Raw genomic sequence first — 22,027 nt, 5'->3', positions numbered from 1 at the left:
TAAACAAAAGAGAAAAGTTGTTTTAACTAAATTTGAAAGAAGAATCTTTTTTGGTTTTGTTTTTGCGGTTAGAGAGAAATCAAATTCCAACAAAATTCTAAGCCTGGCTCTACGAGCATCTAAGCTGTTTTTGTTTGTGAATCTCAACTCTCAACTTCGTACTAAAGAATAACAACAACCAACACTATCAGCAATACTAAACGCTACCTAAATCGACAAAAAACAACACAATTGTCTCTAAGAGTTTCGCAATTAGTATTTTTGTTTGTACAACATACGGGTGCAATGGCCGCAGCACGCTGAAAAGCAAATTTTATCAACATTTTTTTTTTCTTCGACAAACTTTTTTCTAGTTTTTCCTTTTCTAGAAGAACGCATTTATTTCAGAGAGAAATCAAAAATAAAACAGTTAATGAGATCGCATATTTATTGAGATCAAAAAAAAAAATAGAGAGAGAAAGAACAATCATTTTGCTTGAGCACAATTTCAGTTGGAGTGTCATTCATTGAAGATATCGGTCGGCGCCAGAGAACAAAATAACAAAGCACTGCTCATGATCATCGTTGTCGATGATGTGTCAATCTGCTCACGAAGATTCACGTCCAACACATAGATTTACACGCACAAACACGCGGCAATTGAAGATGTGACAATTGAACATGGCAACGTGTGGTTTTCTTCGGAAAAATAATTTTTTCGGATTTTTTTTTATTTCGTGTAAAAAAAATTTGAATTAAACGAGAGAAAAACAAATTTGGAAAAGTGTAAACGAAAAACAAATCATTGATTTGTGTGTGTGTGTGTGTGTGTGTGTGTGTGTGATGGTTGTTTTGAGTAAGTGTTGAGTGTGTTTATGTATTTGTGTGTGTTGTCTTTTTCAGAAATAAATCGTTTTTTTGTTTCGTTACTCAGGACTAAGTGTGGTTTTTTTTGGCTTTTGATCGAATACATAGTTAGTAATTTACGTTTAGGGAAAGAAAACAAATCAACAAAATAGATCAACGAATACGGCAATGAAAGTCAATTTTTTTTGTACAAGTAGAGAGACATGGGGAGGGAGAGAGCAAATTGAAAAGAGAAATGCATTGCACTTACGTTCTATGATATATAGACTAAATAACAATTGGATTTATTTTTTGAGTGTTTACAATTAAATTAGCAGATTTTTCATGTTCATACGGATGAAATATAGCACGCATTTAAAAGAAACCAAATGAAAAAAAACAACATCAACAACAACACAAAAACCTATGGTTTGGAACGGGGATCACGAATTGAAAAACACAAACAAAACACTGGGGAGGAAAAAACCGCTATTTATATTGTAACCATTTTGGAATATATTCAGAGTTTACATATATAATCGAAAATAGATAGATAGAGAGAGAGAGAGAGAGAGAGAGAGAGAGAGAGCTCATTAATTATCTACAGCTATTAAACATTGTTGTGGTCGATTCAATTGGTTATCGTATTTTCGATCGATTTAAATTAAATGCCAATTCGCACATATTCAAGCCATGCCACCCGGGCGCGCACGCCGACTTCGACTTCATTTTGGTGGTTTGCTGTAAATTACAGCCGGTAATTTCCAGTTCGGATTTCAGCAATTTGAGATTTTTTTTTTGCATTTTACATTGTAATTGCAAGTAATGTATTTGTTTTGCATTGAATATTGGCTTTCATAGCCTGGCTATATTGTCTGAATATTGACCTGTGCGCCATCGCAAAAAGAGCGTGCAAATTCTTGGCAAATTTTTGCCCATTTGCTGGAAACACCTGTAGCATTTTGTAGCTAAAAATACGCTACGCACCAAAGTGGCCTGATTAAATGTCGATGGTACTTGAGATGATTAAAGAATGCAGTTCTTCACGCTGGCACAATTTGCATGGTAAATTTTAGACTGAATGACGATGTTCTTCACGAAAATTTACGTTGCGCACCCAACCGAAGAGCATCAGGCCACTTTCCGCTTGAACTATGTGAAATTGGAGACTTTCAATGGGGTAATCCTGAACGCGCGAATATTTCAGCACTAAAGTCATATAATCAGTTTGACCGGATTATGTGTTCATTATCATGAACTATTTCAAGTTGTTTTTTTTCGCTCTCAACTGGTGTGCGAGTGCCATCATTGCGATTAAAGCGTGATGAGGAAAGTGTTTCTTTTTTTTCTGAAAAACGAACGCCCAAACAGACGCCGCTCCAAATGCTCGTTTGTTTGTCTTCTGCCATAAGTATTGTCTGTTTTTACCTGAATATTGCTCGTCACCTGTCTAGGCACGCTGTATGCGGATCGTTTGTGAAAATTGTGAATGTGCACATAATCGTATGTGAAAAATGGGGATTTGCACACTTTTTCCATCATCATCACGGTTGTGTCGAAGTGCGATTGACAAAACCAATTGTTGAACGTTGTCGCGCGCGCTTGCTTGCTCCCCCAATCTTTTTGTCTCTCATTTCCACACGTATGTCTGTCTGTGTGCATTAAATTGGCGAAAGAGTGTATGTGGTTTGTATCTTCTTCTTCATTTATCTGAATGCATATCCGACAACTCGAGTGGATGTTTTATTTCTATTTAAGTCCACTAGGTTTTTAGTGTTTTTTTTTACTCTTTCTTCAAAGTCAATTCGTGGCATTTGTAAACGTGCGAACAAAGTTAAAGTTAAAAAAGCGAGTATACAGAGAAGAAAAGGAACCGAAAAAAAACAGAGTAAGAGAAAATGGGAGAGAAAAAGGTAAACTAAGAACCAACTGCTTCAGTCGTACGGAATCGCCAAGTTTGGCTTCTGTCTGTGTTAAAAGATGGTGTTTCAAATGACTTGTTCGTTGTATATATGTTCCAATTGGATCTCTGTGTACAATGACATGGCTCAGATGTCTATGTTGATAATTCGATTTGAAACACCCTCAAATCGATGCGTGTGCTAGCGTTCGCGTGATCAAGCAAGCGAGCAATGACTTCGACTGCTCGGTGGCTCACGCGCGCGCATAAACACACACTCGCACCACATAGCGTAAGAAGATATGTTTGATGGTCTAAATAAGAGCAACGGAATAATAAAAGAAGAACCAACGAACGAAAAAGGAAATGTTCGGTAAAGCAGCGCAAAACAATGACAAAAGATGCTTAAACTAATTTAGTCATATTATCGGTTTCGATGCGGTTATTGAGGCAAAGAAATGTTTTTTTTTCTAGGGTATCACGACCAAATCATGTTTATATTTTTTGTTTTGTATGAGTGAAAGGATACAAAAATAAAAACGTTAGACACTGAAGGTAAAGCCAACCAAAGATAAAACACATTCCAGACAAAAATTTATAGTATAATTCTTCTGAATCGGAACGGAAAAAAAGAACCCAATAACATAAATATAAATATATATAGCAGATAAGTGAGTAAAATGAAAATCACTTAGTATGTGATATGGTGCATTCAGTGCATTTGCCGTGTATTTCATTCGTTCGATTGTAATGGCAGTATCGGTTTTGTCTTGTCTTATTTTTTTTGCCGTGACCGCTCTCTTTCTTCAAGAATCCGACACAATTTGTAGCCATGGTCGATATAGAGCGGGAGACAGACGAAGAGTCATGACTCTCTTCTTTTCGTTTTCGCTTCGAAATGTAACCAATAAATTTTCGCAGTCAGGCGAATTGCACCGAATGCACCCGCAATCGAGTATAAATATCTATCTATCTATATATATATGGTTTGTTTGTTTTTCGCTGGTTTTAGTGAAAAGCGTATACTATAATGAATAATGAAACAGATACTGGTGTTGTATTTTTTTTTTTTTTTTTGAAGGAGGGGCGTGTATAAATTATTTGTACAGCAATTATACACATTCATTATCATTAAAGGTTCTGATTGGAATTTATTTCTGATTCTGTGTTTTAGTGTTTGAATGTTTGGATCTTTTGTTTTTTCGTTACGAAACAAAAACAAAATGGACAAATTAATAATATTCAGTGATGGTCCAATGGATAAAAGAAATGAACGGAAAAACGGCTGGAACGAAGAAAAGAACGAAATTAACGAAAACAACGAAGAAAATAAAGGGAAAAAAGAAAGGAAAAAGCGCTCGTAATGAAAATTAGTTGAAAAAAAAAAACGGAACAAAACGGAAGAAACAAACGCATAAAATCAAGAAATGTCAATGGCATCGGGAATTCTTGGCATTAGAATGGATTAGACAAAGAACGTGTGAAGGCTTTATACCATTTGTGCTTTTTTCAATAATATGAAGCCGTCATGATTATTTACCAATCAATAGTATCAATTAAAGTACAGTGTATTTGAGTCCGTACCTTCTCCACTACTGCTTGAAAGCACAATGGTATAAAAATCTGCAAGAATTTACGCCTTGTTCTTTTGTGGCGATTGTTTGAGCGAAAGAAAAAAAAACAAAAAAAAAACGCATGTTATAACCAATTGCACATTCGATAAACCAAATACAACGACAAATCACAAATTTCCATCGAAAAATCAGAACGGCAGTGAGTTAACCAAAAAAAAAAGAGAAAAAAAATAAGAACGAAAAAGAAACACAAACGAAAACGGAATAAAACAAAAACGAATGCGGAAAACACAAAAATGGTCTTTTTCTGAATTGTCATATTTTTCTGATTCTGTCATTTTTGTAGATTTCTTTTGTTTTGTTTTTTCTGTAATTTGCAAGTGGATTATAAGTAGTATAGCCATACCGCGGTTGCGCGTGTCTGTGCTGCTTTTATTTGAGCCTGAAGGTGCAAAGGAGGATGGAAGTAGCGGCAAGGTTCACGGGCACATCTACCTTTCACGGCATCCATGCATACCGTGACTGAACCATCTTCATGTGATGATACACTCTCTTGTGGATGAGCAAATCGGCATTCGGATTCAGCTCGCTTGCAGGCGCCGCGCATGAATTCGCGACACACCTAAATGGTTTATAGTTTACACAGTTTATTTAACAGTTTTTTTTTGTTCTTTGTTCGTCAAAGCACACAAATCAATTTGTTGATTGTTTTTTTGTTTTTTTTTTTGGTTTTGGTTTGGATGGATTAATTTCGGTATATCCGATTTGATGTAAAAAAAACGGTAATTTTCTTTTTGTTTTGCTGTGTGTATTTCAAACGATTTTTTTTTATTCATTATCGTCAACAACAACAAAAAAAACTCCGCAATTAGATGTGGTAGATTTTGGCATTCACATTCATTTTTGATGTCAATTAATGTACGACTATTTTTTTTTTGCAATTTTTGTTGCTTTCTCAAATTAAATTCGGGTTCTCAATCTGATTAATATGATAATGATTTGTTTGCTCTTAAGAGGAGTAAATCAAGCGCTTTATTTTTTCATTTCGGTTTTAAATTCTTATGTGTGTGTGTGTGTGTGTATTGGTTATTTGGGTTGTTTATGTTTTTTGCACAAACAAAAATAAAGGTTTTTGGTAGTTTTTTTTTTTTAATATGAGAATAAAGAAAACGATTTGTCAGAAACAGGAAAGAAAACGAACGAAAATGAAACAAACGAAAATTAAATATATGTTTTTTTTCGGCCATATATATAACTCGCAGCGATCAATGCAACACATTCTTCAGGATATAATTAGAGAGATAGAGAGAGAATGTAAAAATAAAACAAACGGAAAAATTATAAAAGCAGATTAAGTTGGTTTAAACAGCGCAACAGTGAAACGCAAAAGAATTATGCAGTAAAGTAACGCAACAAAAATATGCTCAACTCAATAGATTATGCATACCATTTGACTAGGATTATTTGGAATTGTAATGTTTTTGTTTTTTTTTTGTTTGGTTTTGTTGTGCGGCCCATGGCGAGCCGATCAAGCGGCTAGTCAACACTTCTTAGTTCATATGTTTTTTTTTATCATTATTTTTCGTTTATTTTACGTCAATTTAAGGACAGGTATAAATAAAGTTCGCTTCATTTTTCGAACACAGAATGCAAAAACCAAAAATATGTATCGAGAATGATCCAATTCGAGAGCCAATTTTCAATCTGCTCAAGCACAAGACCACCAAAAAGATTTATCGGTCGTCGACGACTAATTATGCTCTCTCTCTCTTCCATTCATGGAATTCATCCCAAACAGAAAAATGCAAAAAAGCGCGTAAAGAGAATGTCAAAAGATAGTTTTTGTGGTAACAATACAGCTCAAGCATAAATTCCTTACCAATATCAGCCTATCAACAAAAAAGCAGATATCCGATGCCATTGCCAGTCTATGAATTCGTTTATGTGTCAGTGCAGTTTGTGTGTGTTTTGGGTGTCTGTGTGAGTTTGTAATACAAATTTTGTATTTGTATCGGTGTATTGAGTAGACCGGACCGTTTTTCTCTTGCCACATCTCAAAACAAACGATTTTATTTTTGTTCGATTTTTCTTTGACGCTTTTTCTTTTCCGATCCAAAATAGAAAGAAAAACAAAATACCAATTTTTCCCGATATCACGACTGTATTTTTGTTACTTTTTTATTTTGTCTTCAGCCAGCTCAATACATTTATTTTGGAACAAGAAACGAGCTTCGAGAACTTTAAACATATTCATACAATCGGCCAAACAGAAAACAAAACAAAAAAAAAACAACAAAATTAAGGTATTATGCGAACATTCATCAGCTTTCATGCAGAAGTGTAATGTTGTTTTTACTCGTTTTCGATTGAAACGAACACAAAATATCCGGCAACGATAGTGTATTCAATTGGAATGCAACCATTTTGTTTCTTTCTTCTTTTTTCGCTTTCAATTTGAGGGAAAATTTCTCGAATTTTCTTCGGCAACTCGTCAATCTGTTCTTAAGTGAAAGAAGAGTTCTAATCCGTGCCGGTATTTTACGACTTTCCGACAAAATCGTTCGGAATTATTTTTTTCGTACATAAGACCATATTGGAGTGAAAGAGAGAGATTCCACTATTTTTCAGCATTCCACCGGAATTATTCCGATAATTCAAGGAAGAGTGAAATGTGTGAGAAATAATTCCGGTGGAATGCTGAAAAATAGTGGAATCTCTCTCTTTCACTCCAATATGGTCTTATGTACGAAAAAAATAATTCCGAACAATTTTGTCGGAAAGTCGTAGAATACCGGCACCGTTCGGAAGAGGAAGTGGTTTGTAAGGAATACTTTTCTTTTCAATCTCAAAAATGCAATGTTCTTCAACAAAATAACTTAATCAAAATTTGAAATTACGGAAAATTTAGTCAAATACTGTGAAAAAATGAAATCGCCGGATGCTAGTCAAATCCAAAAGCAACGAAATACTTCTGGAAAATGATTTACTATCAACCGTTGGAAAATCCCTTTGAACTTTGATCGCGATGCTTCTACACGTTCTATTTCTATGCAATTCATTCCATCTATTAATACAATTTTTCCTTCTAATCATTTAGTTTTTCCGTCTTTTCATTCATTTCCTTCAGTTCTGCGACACATTTCGCGCGTTCGGTTGAAAATTTGCGATCAAAAGAGTGATATCTACAAAATTGGACATGCTTCGGCCAAAAAAAAAAAAACATATTGCATTCTCTCGAACAAAAATCAAAAAGTCGAAAATGCTGTTGATTATCGCCGTTTTAAGCCCCATTTGGCATAAATGGCTTCATTTCATCCAATGTCTGCGTTTGAGAAAATTGCATTGCATTGGTTGGAATGGCAGTGTATGCCATCGGCAGTGCTTCTAAAATGAATGTGCCTATGCCAGCTCTGCATTTTAGAATATATACATACATTCTAAATCATCCTTTAGTAAAAGCATCCAATTTGTCTGGCGCCTATTTTGCTGGTGCATCAACAAAACTAATCCATTTTTCCACATTTTGAAATGAAATGCACGACGCCGACGTTAAAGCTCAGACGTAACGTAAATAGAAAACTCATTGGAAAAACAAAAGGTAACGAATTTCAACGAAACTTCCCTGCAAAAATTGAATGGTCCGTAGTCGACTGTCTAAATTGATTAAATTACGCTAAAATTGAGATATAATTTGCCAGAGAGTGAAACAGAACAACAACGCCAACAACAATAAAAATGAACAAAAAAGATTTAACTGTTAAAGCCAAAAATCATCATCATCACTGACAAACAGTGCAATATATCAGTGAAAAGCATACAAAATACACAGAGAGAGATAACTAAAATATCGTTATAAAACTGATGAAAGCATATAAAAAAATGGTTGTTAAAACTAGAAATTCGAGAATTCATGATATAACGGTATAGTCAAAACTCAACTCACTACATCAACAACACTACTATTTCTATATGTATATAATGATATTATATAAGAGAGTAGAGAATAATAAAAAAAAATTCTATGTTGTGTATTGTAATGTGAGAGAGAGATATACATATAAAATAAATCAAATTGAATTCGCTATGCTTCCGTTTTTCAGCTGGTAGATTAGACGTTACTGCAATTAGTGTTTAGACAAGCAACAGTCAACATACGCTTTTTAATTACAAAAAAAATGATACGAATAAAAAACCAAAAAAAAAATATATACCGTAGCAACTAACTTAGAGATTAAAATACGAATAAAAATTTTCGGTGACTAAAATATTTTCTCTTCAATCAACATAAAAAGTAGTGAATAAATATTTATGAATATCGTTAAAAATATGTATATTTACTATATCAAAATCGAGCTAAATTTAACGAATTGAAAAATAATAAAAATGACTCTTGATATATATATGAAAAACTAAAATGGAAAACGATAAACAAAACTGTTTTTGCATAAAACCGACAAATAGAGATATCAGATAAAATCGATTTATCTAAAAAAAAAAACGACAGCGCAATGAAAGCATGGCAGAATGAAATGGATTTAATTTACCTCTAGTCTATCTGAGCGGGGAATTTTCTGTTGTGCAACTGGAACGGCTTGTGGAACGACAGTGTGTCCTAGCGGAGAGCCAACAGTTGAAGGGTCAGGCCCTAATAATGTAGGCACTAAATGACCAGGAGCAAAATATGGACTATAAGTATTAGCTGGCATTCCAGTTAAATACGGGTTCGTGGCCTGGATACGCGTTTTTTTTTGTACGAATATTTTTACCGGTGGCGAAGCAGCGACAGGAAAAGAGAGAGAAAAAAAGTCAAATGAAAAGCGTGAATATTTGTAGCCGTGCAAAATAGAATAGGTATTGTGTGACTTACCACTGCAGGAACTTGACCCGGTATACCGACCGGTTGGCCGGGACCGATGCCCATTTGTTGCATAAGTGCGTTTTTCAAGGCAAGATGATTTCTTCCGTTTATTAATAGTTGATCTTTTAAGTGTTGTGGGGGATGGAAATATTTACATGGTGGCTTTTCCCGATTGCAACGGCCCTGCAAAGAAACGAACGAAAGAAGATTAAAAATTGTGAACTATTACTCTTAAGATGTGACATGTTTAATTCATTTTATATCTATCTTGTGGCCCACTTCAACAAAATCATACATGTGCGTATGCATACAAAGACTGACGGCTACTAAACGATGACGTTCCCACTGCGGACAGGAGCATGTAACGTTTTCGTTACGAACGAGAATGCCTAGTTTGTGTACAATTTTGATAAGAACTTGGACATAATAACAATTTGCACGTGAACGTGTAAATTTGTTGACAGCAAAAGATTGAAAATGATTAGAACTGAATTATGGCTTTTCATCTCGACGACACATTCCTCTCTCTCTCTCACTCTCTCTCTCTCTCTCTCTACTTAGCACACACATAACTCCTGCAAATTATCAATAACGTTGAAACTATTTTCAGTCGCTTTTTCTCACTGTTGCTCAGCTCAACCGCTCTTTTCAGCTCGTTCACTTTAACAGGTACTTAATGAAAATTATGTTTTAGCACATTGTTTGGATGCAAAGTGCGGGCGCTCGAAATGAAGAGAAATGCACACGGAGCGAGAGAGAGAGACAGAGTGAAAAAATGAGAGAGCGAGAGAGAGAGAGAGAGAGAAGAGCGCATGTATATTTAATCCATGGCATGGTTTAGGTCACAGAAATAAAAGCGAAATGGTTGAAAATGTAATGTGTATTTGCATACAACGCGCAGAAACAGAGCCAGAGAGAGAGTCCGGTAACTTTAACAACTTGAGCCATTACAGCATCTACGTGAAATTTTATTTGGTTTCGAGGCGATGTGCACAATAGCAGCAGCAGCAGCGATGAGGGCGAGCGGGCGGGTGGTCGGACAGGCATCAGCAACCAGGGAAAGAGCACATTTCGCACACCGCACATCGGAGAGAGAGAGAAAGCGCATAAAATATTTCGTTTCAATTCGATTCCATTGCGCTTTAGCTGGTGTTGGCGCAAAACAAATTTATGAATAAAATAAGAGTAAAGGCGGTCAAGTGTGAGCGAGAGATGCATAGGTTTTTATGATACTTTCCGATGTTTCGCTTTGCAAATATTCCGTTTTTTTTTTCCTTTTGTGTGTGTGTGTGTGAGTTGTGTTGGTTTCATTTTACTTTTCTTCGTTCACTTCACTCCGGTTGTATATAGATGTACGTGGTTCGGTGTACCTCAGTTGGTTCAGTGCCTTTGGGAATGTTTTGGAAAATTTATGTTCATTTCGTATGAACGCTCGAATCATCTCGGTTCGCATGTGTGTGTGCGAGTGTGTGTGTACGATTTCAAAGTATCCGATGAATAAACATTTATTGTTATAAATTTTACATGCTTGTTTGGTTGACCAATTTGTTCTCGATTGGCCGATGCCCTGCAATATTTTCACTTGACTTTCCATTTTGCGCTCGTCTCTCACCGCCGCCATAGCCGAAGCTGCTGCCACCTTTTGCCGCCACCGTCGACGACGAAGACGATGCCATCATGCTCGTCTCTCGTCCGTCTCGAGATGAGAATTCACACGAAAATGAATTGGAATAGATTACGAATTCACGTACATTACGACGTACATTTGGTTATTATACGTGCACCATTTATTTGTTTCTTTTGCCCCGCTAAAGGTTATGTAAATAATAAATCAAAATGTCTTTGGGTGGAAGGAACGTTGCAGAGGCAGGGAGTGAGAGAGGCACAGAGAGAGAATGGCAAACATAAATGCATGCACATACGCATTTGTTGCTGCAACAATAACAATAGTAATAATAATAACTGGGCAGGAGGAACAACAGCAGCGGCAGCGACAGCAGCACAAACACCAAACTGCAATAACAACAAATAACCGTCCTGAGCGAAACCAAATATCAGAAAAACGCAGTGTACTTTACCTATAACATCGTCATGCATATCCAAAACTCAGACGTTCTCTCTCTCTCTCTCTCTCTCTTTCTGACTCAAATTCTCTGATTCTCGGTATGAAATATCCTGGATGCAAGACATTTACACATCTATCCATTTGGCCGTTTGTCTGTCCATTCGTCGGTTTTCACCTCTCTCACTCTTACTCAGTCATTTTCTGTCTCTTGCTATGCACAACACAACCGACCGAAAATCGAAAACATGTCTACATATTCGGCATAGAGTGTCTACGAACTTCGGTAACAAGAACACACATCACATCGTATACACACATTCCCACTAGAAGCATTTTCTATAAAGTCATTTAATTAAAAATGCACAGCCCAATTTGAACTATACAGCAGTGACCACTTAGGCACAGCATTCTAGCACTCGTTGTTGCTGCTGCTGCTGCTGCTGCTACTGATTCTACCATCGACCGACCCTTCTGACTCTCTTGTTTCGCTATGCCGAATACGCTACACATCCGAGCCACAACGGCTCAATGACACGACAGAAATATAGATGTTATAACACATTGCTGCAGTATATTTCTCCAACGCCATGAATTCGTTCGATAGATCCCGGGTGCAAACTAAACTCGCATTTCAACAGCCTCTACTATTGGGATTTTTTCGACAGTTGGTCGACTTGAGAGTCTTTTGTAAGGAAAATTGATGATTTAGGGAAACAAAATGTATAAGATTATCAATCTTAAGACGCAAAAACAATTGTTTTCTGATGAAACCGGTTTCTCCCCACAAATAAATGCGATTTTTTGAACAAAAAACGGGTTTTTACATTTACGTTTCACACATTTATTTGATGAATTCAATGAAAAAGCATTACGAATTTGAAAAATAGGCTTTTTGCTTAGTATTCGATTGAAATTGTAGCAAAATACATTTCATGGGAATCCATAGAGCAGAGAATTTGTTCTAATTTTGAATTCTTGTGAATCAATTCAACAAGTTTTCATAAGAATGATTTATATGAACTATCCATTTAATGAGAAAATGCATTGAAATGGATTATTTTTGTTTTTGTATTCAATAACGAATATATTTCATTCAAAAATAATTCCTCTTTCTCCGTCGGTGTGATGATTTTGCAGATTTTTCCTCATCATAATGAATTTGAAACCGAGGAGTGACGATACAAAAATTGATTTAAAATAGATAGAAAGTAATCGTTTTATAACACATTTTGCATTAGGGTTGATGCACTGCACTCTTCGAGTGGTTTGGAGTCTCTCTCTTACTCTCTCTCTCTCTCTCTTTGTCTTTCTCTTTGGCAAACACGAAGTGAAGACGATATGGATATGAACAAAAAGCACACACAATGACTTTTAATCGAGTCATAGTCAAACTCATATGGCAAATCTCAAGTGTATAAAGCAAATAAAAACACTCACACACTCGAACTCCCTCACTCACTCATTCTCGTCCGCAAAATACGTTCGGCACAGCCATACCGTTTATAATGAACATACGCCGAACGAAATTGTTTTCATATTTACTTATGACTGGCACTGTTGAGATATTTTCTATCCCCATTGTTAATATTTAGAATTCTCTCCGAACTGCAATTTCACCATTAACGCAGTAATCATTTTTGATAGTTTGCTAAAAACTAGTAACTCGCATTAAATTCCTACCATTGAGTTTTGTTGTTGGTGGTGGTGGTGGTGGTTGCGTCGGCACAATCAACGGAGCGAAATGGAAGAAATAGAGAGAGAGAGAGAGAGAGAGAGTGAGAGAGAGAGAGAGAGAGAGAGAGAGAGAGAACGAAAAATGAAAATTGGGAGAGTGTGAAGCACGAGTGATGGAAAATGCAACTTTGGAGCGAGTGAGCAAGCAAGAAGGAGAGAGAGAGAGTGACTGAGTTCAATGTGAAAGGAATGCAATCGATGGAACTGAGGAAAAAGAAGCGAAGCACATCGAGATAGACACCCGAGAATGGATTCAATTCAATGTTTGAATGCGATCCTAATGACGTTTATTTGAAGTAGGTGGGTTTTTGACATTTCAGTTGTGGGAAAAAGGGTGGCTTTTTGAAGAAGTCTTCAAATGCCATTGAGCTACAATTCACTTAACGCCTCGAAATTCTCTCGAGGCATTTGCTGATCAAATTATTTCGAAGTCATTCGCTTCGCATTTTTCCTCCTTCGTAATTAACGGAAAGCTATTCTCATAACTAATTTATTGATGACAAATAACTTATATTGAATCAAGCGCGACGCAAATCACATTTGACACGAAAACTATGTTTAGATTGAATTTCGTGTGCCATGATTTTATTCTTATTTTAACGTTCGCTTTCTCAATGAGTTTTCATTTTCTGTGGCTGTTTGTTGTTTCTAACACTTTGGTATGAAATTGATTTGATTTTCAATCATATGTTTGTTTTTGACTCACACTCTCACACTTTCTTTGTTTTACGAATTCATTTTTCAAGTATTATGCGTCATTAAAAGCAATTACGAAATCGGTTGTTGAGTTTTTTGTGGAGGAGGAAATTCGTTGAGTATTCGACATCCAATTCAAATGTTGACTGTGCATACATGGACAAGAACAACCACTTTCCCCATTATGGCTCAGTCATATTATCCATTAGAGGTTTATGTCGCTGCTGTGCACCCACATTGCCGCAAAAACCATGTTTTTTTGTATGCATTTCTCTCTGCACACAGTGTGTATTTTTCGGTTTGGACATTATTTCCGCATGGCAAGTACTCCACATACATTGGAACAACAAGCAAATGTTCTGTGCAGAAAAAATCGACATTTTTTGGACAGCGACAGCAATGAAATTGAATGAATGGGAAAAAGGCCAACAGTAACAAAGAAAAATGTTTTGCAACAACACCAACAAAATTGACGACAAAAAAAATCGGACGAAAGCATTGAATGGCGGACAGGGCATTTGCACTGAGCGCCGATTTCGTAATGGCGTATTATAGTTGGCTGCAAACTTTGCATCATGATGCCGAACATGAAGAGATCTCATCTGTACATGTGACTCGGTAAAATGGCATACTTTTAAGCATACAAATGTGTTTGGATGTTCTTTGGCGCCAGTTTTTTTTGCTGGTTTATCGTTGTCCAGCCTCCACACACTCACAGAAAAAAAAACTGCCGAATAAGCCGATTGCGAAAATGTTTTTTGTTAGCGTGCAAAAATCCCCTAGATGAAAATCAAATTAAATTTTTAAACAAGCAATTGCATTATTATTTTATAATAATAAAAAAATGGACGAAGGACAAAAAGCAGCGAAAGAGGGAGAGAGAGAGAGAGAGAGAGGGAGCGGGAAAAAACGATAACGTTTACAAACATTAAATATAATTCAATATGCTATGTGAAAACAAGAGAAAAAAAATACAATAATAATCCGAATATCAAAAGTTTGTTGGCATTGCACATTGCACACACGTTGCCATTGAAAAGATTTGACTGGCGGTGGACCAAGTCGCACGCGTTGCCGCTCGCTTTTGATTAAACACCTGTGAACGGCACATTTATTGTTCCATTTTCGTTGAGCCACACATGTGTTGCATTCACTCCACACCAATTTGCCATTGATGACGACCGAAATGTTAAATGCAAATAAAAAAATATTAGAAATCGACTGTCGATTGCCGTTGTGTCAATGAAAAATTAAATCGCCACAAAAACAAAAACAATAAAATATCAATAATGTTCGAGAGACCTAATTAAAAAATATATTTTTAATTGATTTGAGCTATGTAAAAGCAGACAACAGAGAGAGAGAGAGAGAGAGAGAGAGAGAGGGGGGGAGAGAGAGAGAGGGAGAGAGAGGGAGAGAGAGATAGGGACAGAGACCACTTTTGGCCACTGTGTATTACGTTCATAATTTCGGAGTGAGAATTTAATTTTCAAAAAATACTGCCACTGTCGAATGCATTTAATTCTCTATTTTTTGCATTGCATCTATGTATTGGGCGCTTTTATCGTCGTTAATGTGTGTCAATGGAGTGAGAGAGAGAGAGAGTGTGTGTGTGCAGTTGTTCGATCATAAAATTATTGTATCCGGCGGCTTTTTTATATCGATAATTTCAATTAAGTCAAAGTCGATCTGGCTTGAAATGTTGTGTGTATGTGCGTGATTGCATATGATGCATTTTTATATTGATCGAAATAATCCACAGAGATACGAAACACGTTCCTCTTTTTCTACTGGTTCTTTTCAAACTTTGTTCTTTTTCTGTCGTTATTGTGGTGAACAAAGGCAAAGTGAACAGGATCGAAAGAAAATGGAAATCTCAGCGAAGAAAAAAAAACCAAAGAAAAATCCATTTCACAAATGTCTGGAAAATGCCACATGAGAACAGTGATGTATGATGCGAACACGATGTGAATACACTAGATGCTTGGCCATGGTATGAGACAGAAGTCAACATTGCAAGTAAGACAAGTTGCGATGTCGGATGGGATGGAGGAGGGATGGTGGATAAAAATCATAACTTGGATTCATTCAAATAGTTTTTCGCTGGGAAATTTTTGTTTGTCAAAGTATTTGTCGTGGTATTGTTTCCGTTGTTATTATACATGCAACTGCATTTGATTTTAGCGGTAATTTATGCGACATGGAAAAATGACAATCTGCAGCAATGCCGAAAGTGTGTGAGATTGACTGAAACAGATAGAGAAATAGAGAGAAACTGAAAGTCACACAGACAACAAACAATAAAGAAGCAAAAAAAATAAGGAAAGCCTGCAAAGTGCGGCTCTTGTATTTTCTTGGGATAAGCGCTAGCGCTGGTCGGAGTGAATTCAAAATCATAATACATAAATTAAGACAAAACACAATTTGATATCCTCTTAATCCATTGTTCAACGTATGTATGTGAATGGATGAGCCATGGAATAAGCTGGCATAGCGGAGGTAAAGGATGATTTCATGTAATAATATGCCCTCATGTATGCATATGATGTCGATAGTGCAAAACGTATGTAATCGGAAAACAATGAGAACATTTCAGAAGTGAACGGAACGAGAAGAAAAAAAAAAAGAGAGTGAGGGAATTGAGTCTCGTGTGTGATTCCCTGAGCTCTGATCGAGCTACACACATATATTGCCGAGCAAAAAAAAAGGAAATGCACCAAAGAAATAAACAAACAAACCACAATCCGTCAAAAATAAGAGAATGCAGCAACGATATAGACAAGCAGTTGAAAGAAGCAAACAACAGTAGAGAAACAAAAAAAAATCAACTTTCAACAACGGCAGCAGCAACAACCAAAGAAAAATATGAATTACGAAACAATGCTCTCTCACTCTCTCCATATTTGTACTTTGTTTGGGCTGGTGAGGAAAGAAAGTGGCATGGAGTATGGCTACATAGGGACGGAGTGTGAGTGAGAGTCAGACAAAGAGGGAGATACATAGATATGAAATGGAGACGCAGGCAAACAATTCCGAATGAAAAACAACCTCCACCATTCATTCACAACTCCACCCCACTCGTTTGCATTATTCCATCGGATCTTCTTTCAATTTATTACAGAACACGTCTGCCTTTCGACTCGAAATGGCTTTCGCCCGGCAAATCTATCTATATATTACGGCGTGTTCGACTATTCTTTTCTTTTGGATCACAGTGGCTGTGCTGCACTCTCTTTCTTGCATTCGGTGGCGCGCGTTCTAACTTCCAAACTGCCACTGACACTGACTTCCACCGAGCGAAAAAGAAAGAGAGGAAGAGAAAAAACCGAGTCTATCTACTGAAAAAGCGAGAGAAAATGCAATTTTTTCGTGCGTTTCTCTTCATTTTTCCACAGTGCATACATTTTTTTCTCACTCTATCGTCGGGTGTTTTTGTTTGCCGCTTGATTGTGTGCCATTCGGTGTCTGTGGGAGTGAATGAGAATAGGTTTTGTTGTTTTTATATATAAAGATTTCTCGTGCATATCCCATCTTCTTTGTTTAATGGTGGTTGCTTTGCTGCTGCCGCTGCCGCTGCTGCTGCTGCGAGCGTGTTTTTCTTCTCGCTCTCATCTCAACTCTATGTGATGCGCTTTCAACTTTCGTTCCGTGCAACATTACAATATTTCTGTGTCATTGATGTGAAATTGATCTCTTTATTATAAAAGTTTTTGCACTTGACTAAAATATTCATAGCTGATATGCGCTATGCCGCGTCGCATCACCAAGAATGAAGCATTCTCGTTTTTTTTCCGTTATTTCCTCTTGTTTTCCACTCATTCGTTTCGGTATTCGCTTTTGCATTCGACGAGCGTTTTTTTTCCATTATGGGATATCTGTTTTGGGGCTTTGGCTTCTTGTAATGCTCCCGGATTCATTTCTTTCCCTTGTCATCTCGTTCGGTTCCCATCATTTCGTTGACATCGTTGCCGCCACCGTCTTTCCACACCAAAATGCATACGTGTGTATGAGTGGAGGAATGTATGCAGAAAAATCAATCCAAGTTTGAATGGGGATGAAATCAGGCGGCAACAACGACATCACAATGATAAGACAAAAACACACACACAAATTCAACCAACACAAAGTAAAAAGGCATTACACGAAAGACTACACACTTAACACATTGAGGCAGAGCACGAAACACGAAGATCACGAAGAAGAAGAGAGAATGACGAGCATTCCGTAGGTTTTTGAAAGGCAAGCAAAACGGTTTTCGATGCATGCCCAACTGATATTCGGTTGGGATGGGGTGGATGATGGTGTTCGGGTCGATTTCAACGCTAATTCGACTTTGCTCCAATCCTCTTGCGCTTTCCATTTGCTCGTCGCTATATCTTTGTCTATTTTGTCGTCGTGTTGTCAACTTGTATCCGTTTAAGCACAGATGAATGCACCATTGGAAATCATGAAAGAAAAGGGTAATTTTGTTTTCGAATGCTTCGAACAACAACAACAACAACGGTGGCAGCCACAATGATAGCACGACCAACAAAAACATTTCCCTATTTCTTCTTCCACTTTGCCGCCACCAGCACGCAAACCGTTCGTCCAAAACAAAAGACAACGAGAGATTTTTATTGTAATATCATATATTCGTTTCGTTTGGTGACTTTTTGACGGATTTTGAATGACAATCGGGAGCGGAATGATAAGCAACACACAACAAGCATATTTTTCGCTTTATTTCAACTGAGTGATGTGCTCTGAACCAGCAGCAGTGTTGTACGATTATTCGCATATTTTTGCATGCACATTTTTCGCGAATTTTTTTTTTCGTCGATTAGTTTGTAATTTATATTTGAGCTAGAGTGTGAATTTGGTTGGTTTTTCAGTTGTTGCTGTTGTTGTTGTTGTTGAATTATTTTCATCATATGTTTGCATTTGCTTTTAAAGTTTTGCAAAGTTTACCAGTTATATACATATATATCGCTCGTACTTTTTTGCTTCTCCGCCACTTTATCTCTCGATACTCACATCCAACGACATTTCCAAGAAGCAGATCATGAGAATGTTCTGAGTGCACACACAAAAAAAAGAAATAACTTGAACGCAGCAAAAGAAAGAAACTGAAGAACGAGAAGAAAAAAGAGAACTCTGTGCTCACTTCTCTGACTAAAGTTTTTAAATAATTTTTGTTTTTGTTTTACTTTTCACTTTGCCTCTCATTCTCTCTCTCTCTCTGCCTCGCCGGTAATTTTGAGAGAGTCATGATCTATAACCACACACACACACACACACACACACACACACACACACACATATATATATATATATATTTATATATATATATATATACATATTTTTTGCAGTATTTAAATTATTCAAATTGCAATCCGTGTCATTTTTCATCGGTTTTGACACAAGCGCACACACTCACACAGCAGCAGCAGTGTAGTGGCGAGTGGCAGTGGTGAAAGTTCTGCACACACCATCTCCTTCGTTCTCTCGCTATTCCACAATGTTTCGAAGCGAAATGCACTAGAAATGTGTATGTGTGTGTGCCCATGGAGCGTCGGCCCAACAACTTCACCAATGACAAAAGCATTCGGTTATCCATGAATAAAAGATGCAATTTTGTGTTGTGGTTTTTGGGCAAAATGGAGTTGCGATTTAAACTAATCGAAGTAGCCTCGACCCGCAATCAAACAAAAAAAACACCAGAAAGAAAAATCAACTACAAACGGATGCAGCATAGAACGAAATAAAAACTCAAATGCCTAGCCGACAGCAAAAATAGCAACGGCACGCAAAAACATGAGTTGTCGATAATGATAAAATCCAATAAAAATGCAGCAATATGTACGATGTGAAAAGTTTTCGGGCTAGCGAGAGAGAGAGAGAGAGAGAGAGATAGAGAGCGAGTAGAAAACAAAACTGTCATTAATTCAGTTATTTGCACAAAATATTCATAAACTTAATTTGATTATGTTTCATAGTTTGGAATTATTGGGGTTATCCCGTTCTGTGTGGTAAAAGCGTCTTAATAATAGATTGAGCGAGTGTGTCTGTGTGTGTGTGCATGTGTTTTGAGCTGAGCGAAGTCAGCACGAGTTTTTTCCAATTTAATTTTCACGCTTGCCCGGGCAAAAAGGTATTCCATGTGCATATTTTATGCTACTGGCTTTTGTTCCCCCGTACAGCTGATATATTTTTACCACTCTTACGCTGCCGCTGCCGCTCCCAATCATAAAACTCAGATACAACATACCGACAAATATTTATGCAAATTTGGAATAATCAATGTCATTTAGTAGTATTTTACCGAGATAATTTATAACTGACACCGAATTCAACAGGATGTTCGAATAATACTTGTTTTAATTAAAATGCTTGACCGGGGTCGGTGTGTTCAATGCTCTCTCTCTCTGTCTCTCCATTCATACCTCGCTCTCTTCCCATTCAACCCTCTCGCTTTCATCAAATAAATGGAGAACAGCGATTCAATACAAAACATAAAGATTTTCACAAGTTTCAACCATTTTACCCCGATCTAAATTATACATAGATAATATTTTGCAATGGAATTTGAAGTTTTGTACGCTATGGCAATCATTTCGAATATATTGGTGCGTTCAGCATAATCGATTCATGTTAATTATGCACTTGTGACGTGCTCCAACTGGTTTCTGTTCCGGTTCGTTCAAATTTAAAACGGTAAAACCTTTTACTATTATTCGTTCCAATTTTTTTTTCATTCATATTGTTGGCCAGAGTCATCATCGTCGTTGTCGTCACACCCGATGAGCTTATCTCACCCAGTACATACAGTTTGGGGCTCCACAAGGATTATTCATTTCTATTGTTTGTGTCAGAGAGTTTGAATGTTACCTGAAACGAGAGAAAAAAGAGAAAAACAACTGTTAATTCAAATGGACAATCCTTTGTAAAACTTATGGATGGTAGAGGCAAAAAAAAAGTTTCATTTTTTGGTTTGTTAGTGTGTATATGAGTCATTTCAAATGCTACGAGAATGTGCTTTCATCAAAAGAACTTTCTTTTTGGTGCAAATTGATTCAAAGATAATTTTCGACATGTACAGAATTGCAACTTTTGCAAAATTCATCAGTCCGAGAGAGGAAGAGCACAAAAGCAAGTCGAAATTCAGCACACAACAATGCAAAATGTGCTCTTGATCCGAGAGCTAATTTACATTCATCGTGCATCAGTTGGCTAGCTGGTGCTGCTGTGTGTGTGCGTGCGTGCGTTGGTGATGACATAATCCGGACTTCAAACAGATAACAACAACAACAAGAAAAAAGTTTACATAAATCACGACAACGAAAGAAAATCCCACAAGTGCAAGTCTAATTTCGGGCGGAAATCCTTATTCCGTAGCCATTGAATAAAGTTTGTGCCGACAGTGTCGATTAAGATGGAACCCGTGGACACGACCGTTCATTTTTCTTCGTTTTCTTTTTCTTCTCTCAAGTTGAATTCGTATTTTTGCGTCGTCGTTGTCGTGACGCATTGCCGATTGTTCGATGAAGGTATGAGAATGCGTCATAGATTTGCTACGAGTCACGAATTGTGAACCAATCAAGCGGTGATCATCGTGCTGGCACGACGAATTGTCATTCGAATGATGTATATGTGTTCAGTTTCATCTGCTGCGAAAATAATACATCAACCATTTTTTGTTTTTGATTTCAATCAACCTATCGCAAGCGACCTTTCAACACCGAGAGGTGTTTATTTTTCATGCACGCCAAAAATACGGTGTGTGCGTGTGTGATTTTTTCTGCTGCTTTCTTTTTGCGCCTTAGCGATATTTTTCTTCCGTCCCATCGCGCGCATACAACAACACTCATTGCTCGATGACTCGATTCTTCACTTCTTCTATCTATTTATTTCGATCGTTTGCTAGGCGCGTTCTCATTCCATTCAAAATTTTCTTTTTGAAGTTGACTCAGATGTCTCTCACTGAATGAAGAGAAAGAGTAGAAGAAATAAACTTTGAACAAGAGAATATGAAAGAGAAAGAGAGGAGGAGAGCGCGCGCGCGCGCAAGCAATTGTGCTGAAGTTGTGCCGTGCGACAATAGAGGCATTAGTCACCCTTTTTTCATTGTTTCGCAAGCATCTAGCACTATCCCATCTATTCACGGCGCATCTATACACGTATCTATGAAGTGAAATGTTGGGCATATTTTCTCTTGCAACCTCTCTCTCTTGTCACGTGTTCAAGTTCCAATTTATTTTCATAGCCTGTGTGTCGGTTTGTTTAATTGTTTGGTAAAAGAAAGTGGTCGATTTTGAAAATGCGTCGAATTCTTTGTGGAATTGATGAAGAGAGAGAGAGAGAGAGAGAGAGAGAGAGAGAGAGAGAGAGAGAGA

The 22,027-nt window shown here is 37.0% G+C and overlaps 1 protein-coding gene across 13 annotated transcripts in view; it reads right to left on the bottom strand.

The window, feature by feature from the left end:
- The window catches only part of LOC129574813 (protein muscleblind), a 233,177-nt gene that overhangs the window by 46,879 nt on the left and 164,271 nt on the right, over positions 1 to 22,027 (bottom strand). For 9 of the 13 annotated variants that reach the window (XR_008688731.1, XR_008688732.1, XR_008688733.1 and 6 more), the window contains 3 exons: positions 9,167 to 9,340; positions 8,844 to 9,029; positions 4,706 to 4,921 (listed from right to left, as the gene is read on the bottom strand). Coding sequence is in view for 9 of the 13 variants with exons in the window: in XM_055457296.1 (XP_055313271.1) it covers positions 4,706 to 4,921; positions 8,844 to 9,029; positions 9,167 to 9,340 (576 nt within the window). In the remaining 4 variants the exon portion in view is untranslated. The remainder of the gene's footprint in view (positions 1 to 4,705; positions 4,922 to 8,843; positions 9,030 to 9,166; positions 9,341 to 22,027) is intronic. The other 4 variants (XR_008688734.1, XM_055457298.1, XM_055457300.1 and 1 more) reach the window with 1 other exon arrangement.

This window comes from Sitodiplosis mosellana, unplaced genomic scaffold (genome assembly GCF_009176505.1).
Source record: "Sitodiplosis mosellana isolate CC-2019 unplaced genomic scaffold, AAFC_SMos_1.0 Smas_scaffold_6165, whole genome shotgun sequence".
NCBI classification, from domain to species: Eukaryota; Metazoa; Arthropoda; class Insecta; order Diptera; family Cecidomyiidae; genus Sitodiplosis; species Sitodiplosis mosellana.
This window is presented reverse-complemented; position numbering and strand designations above follow the sequence as displayed.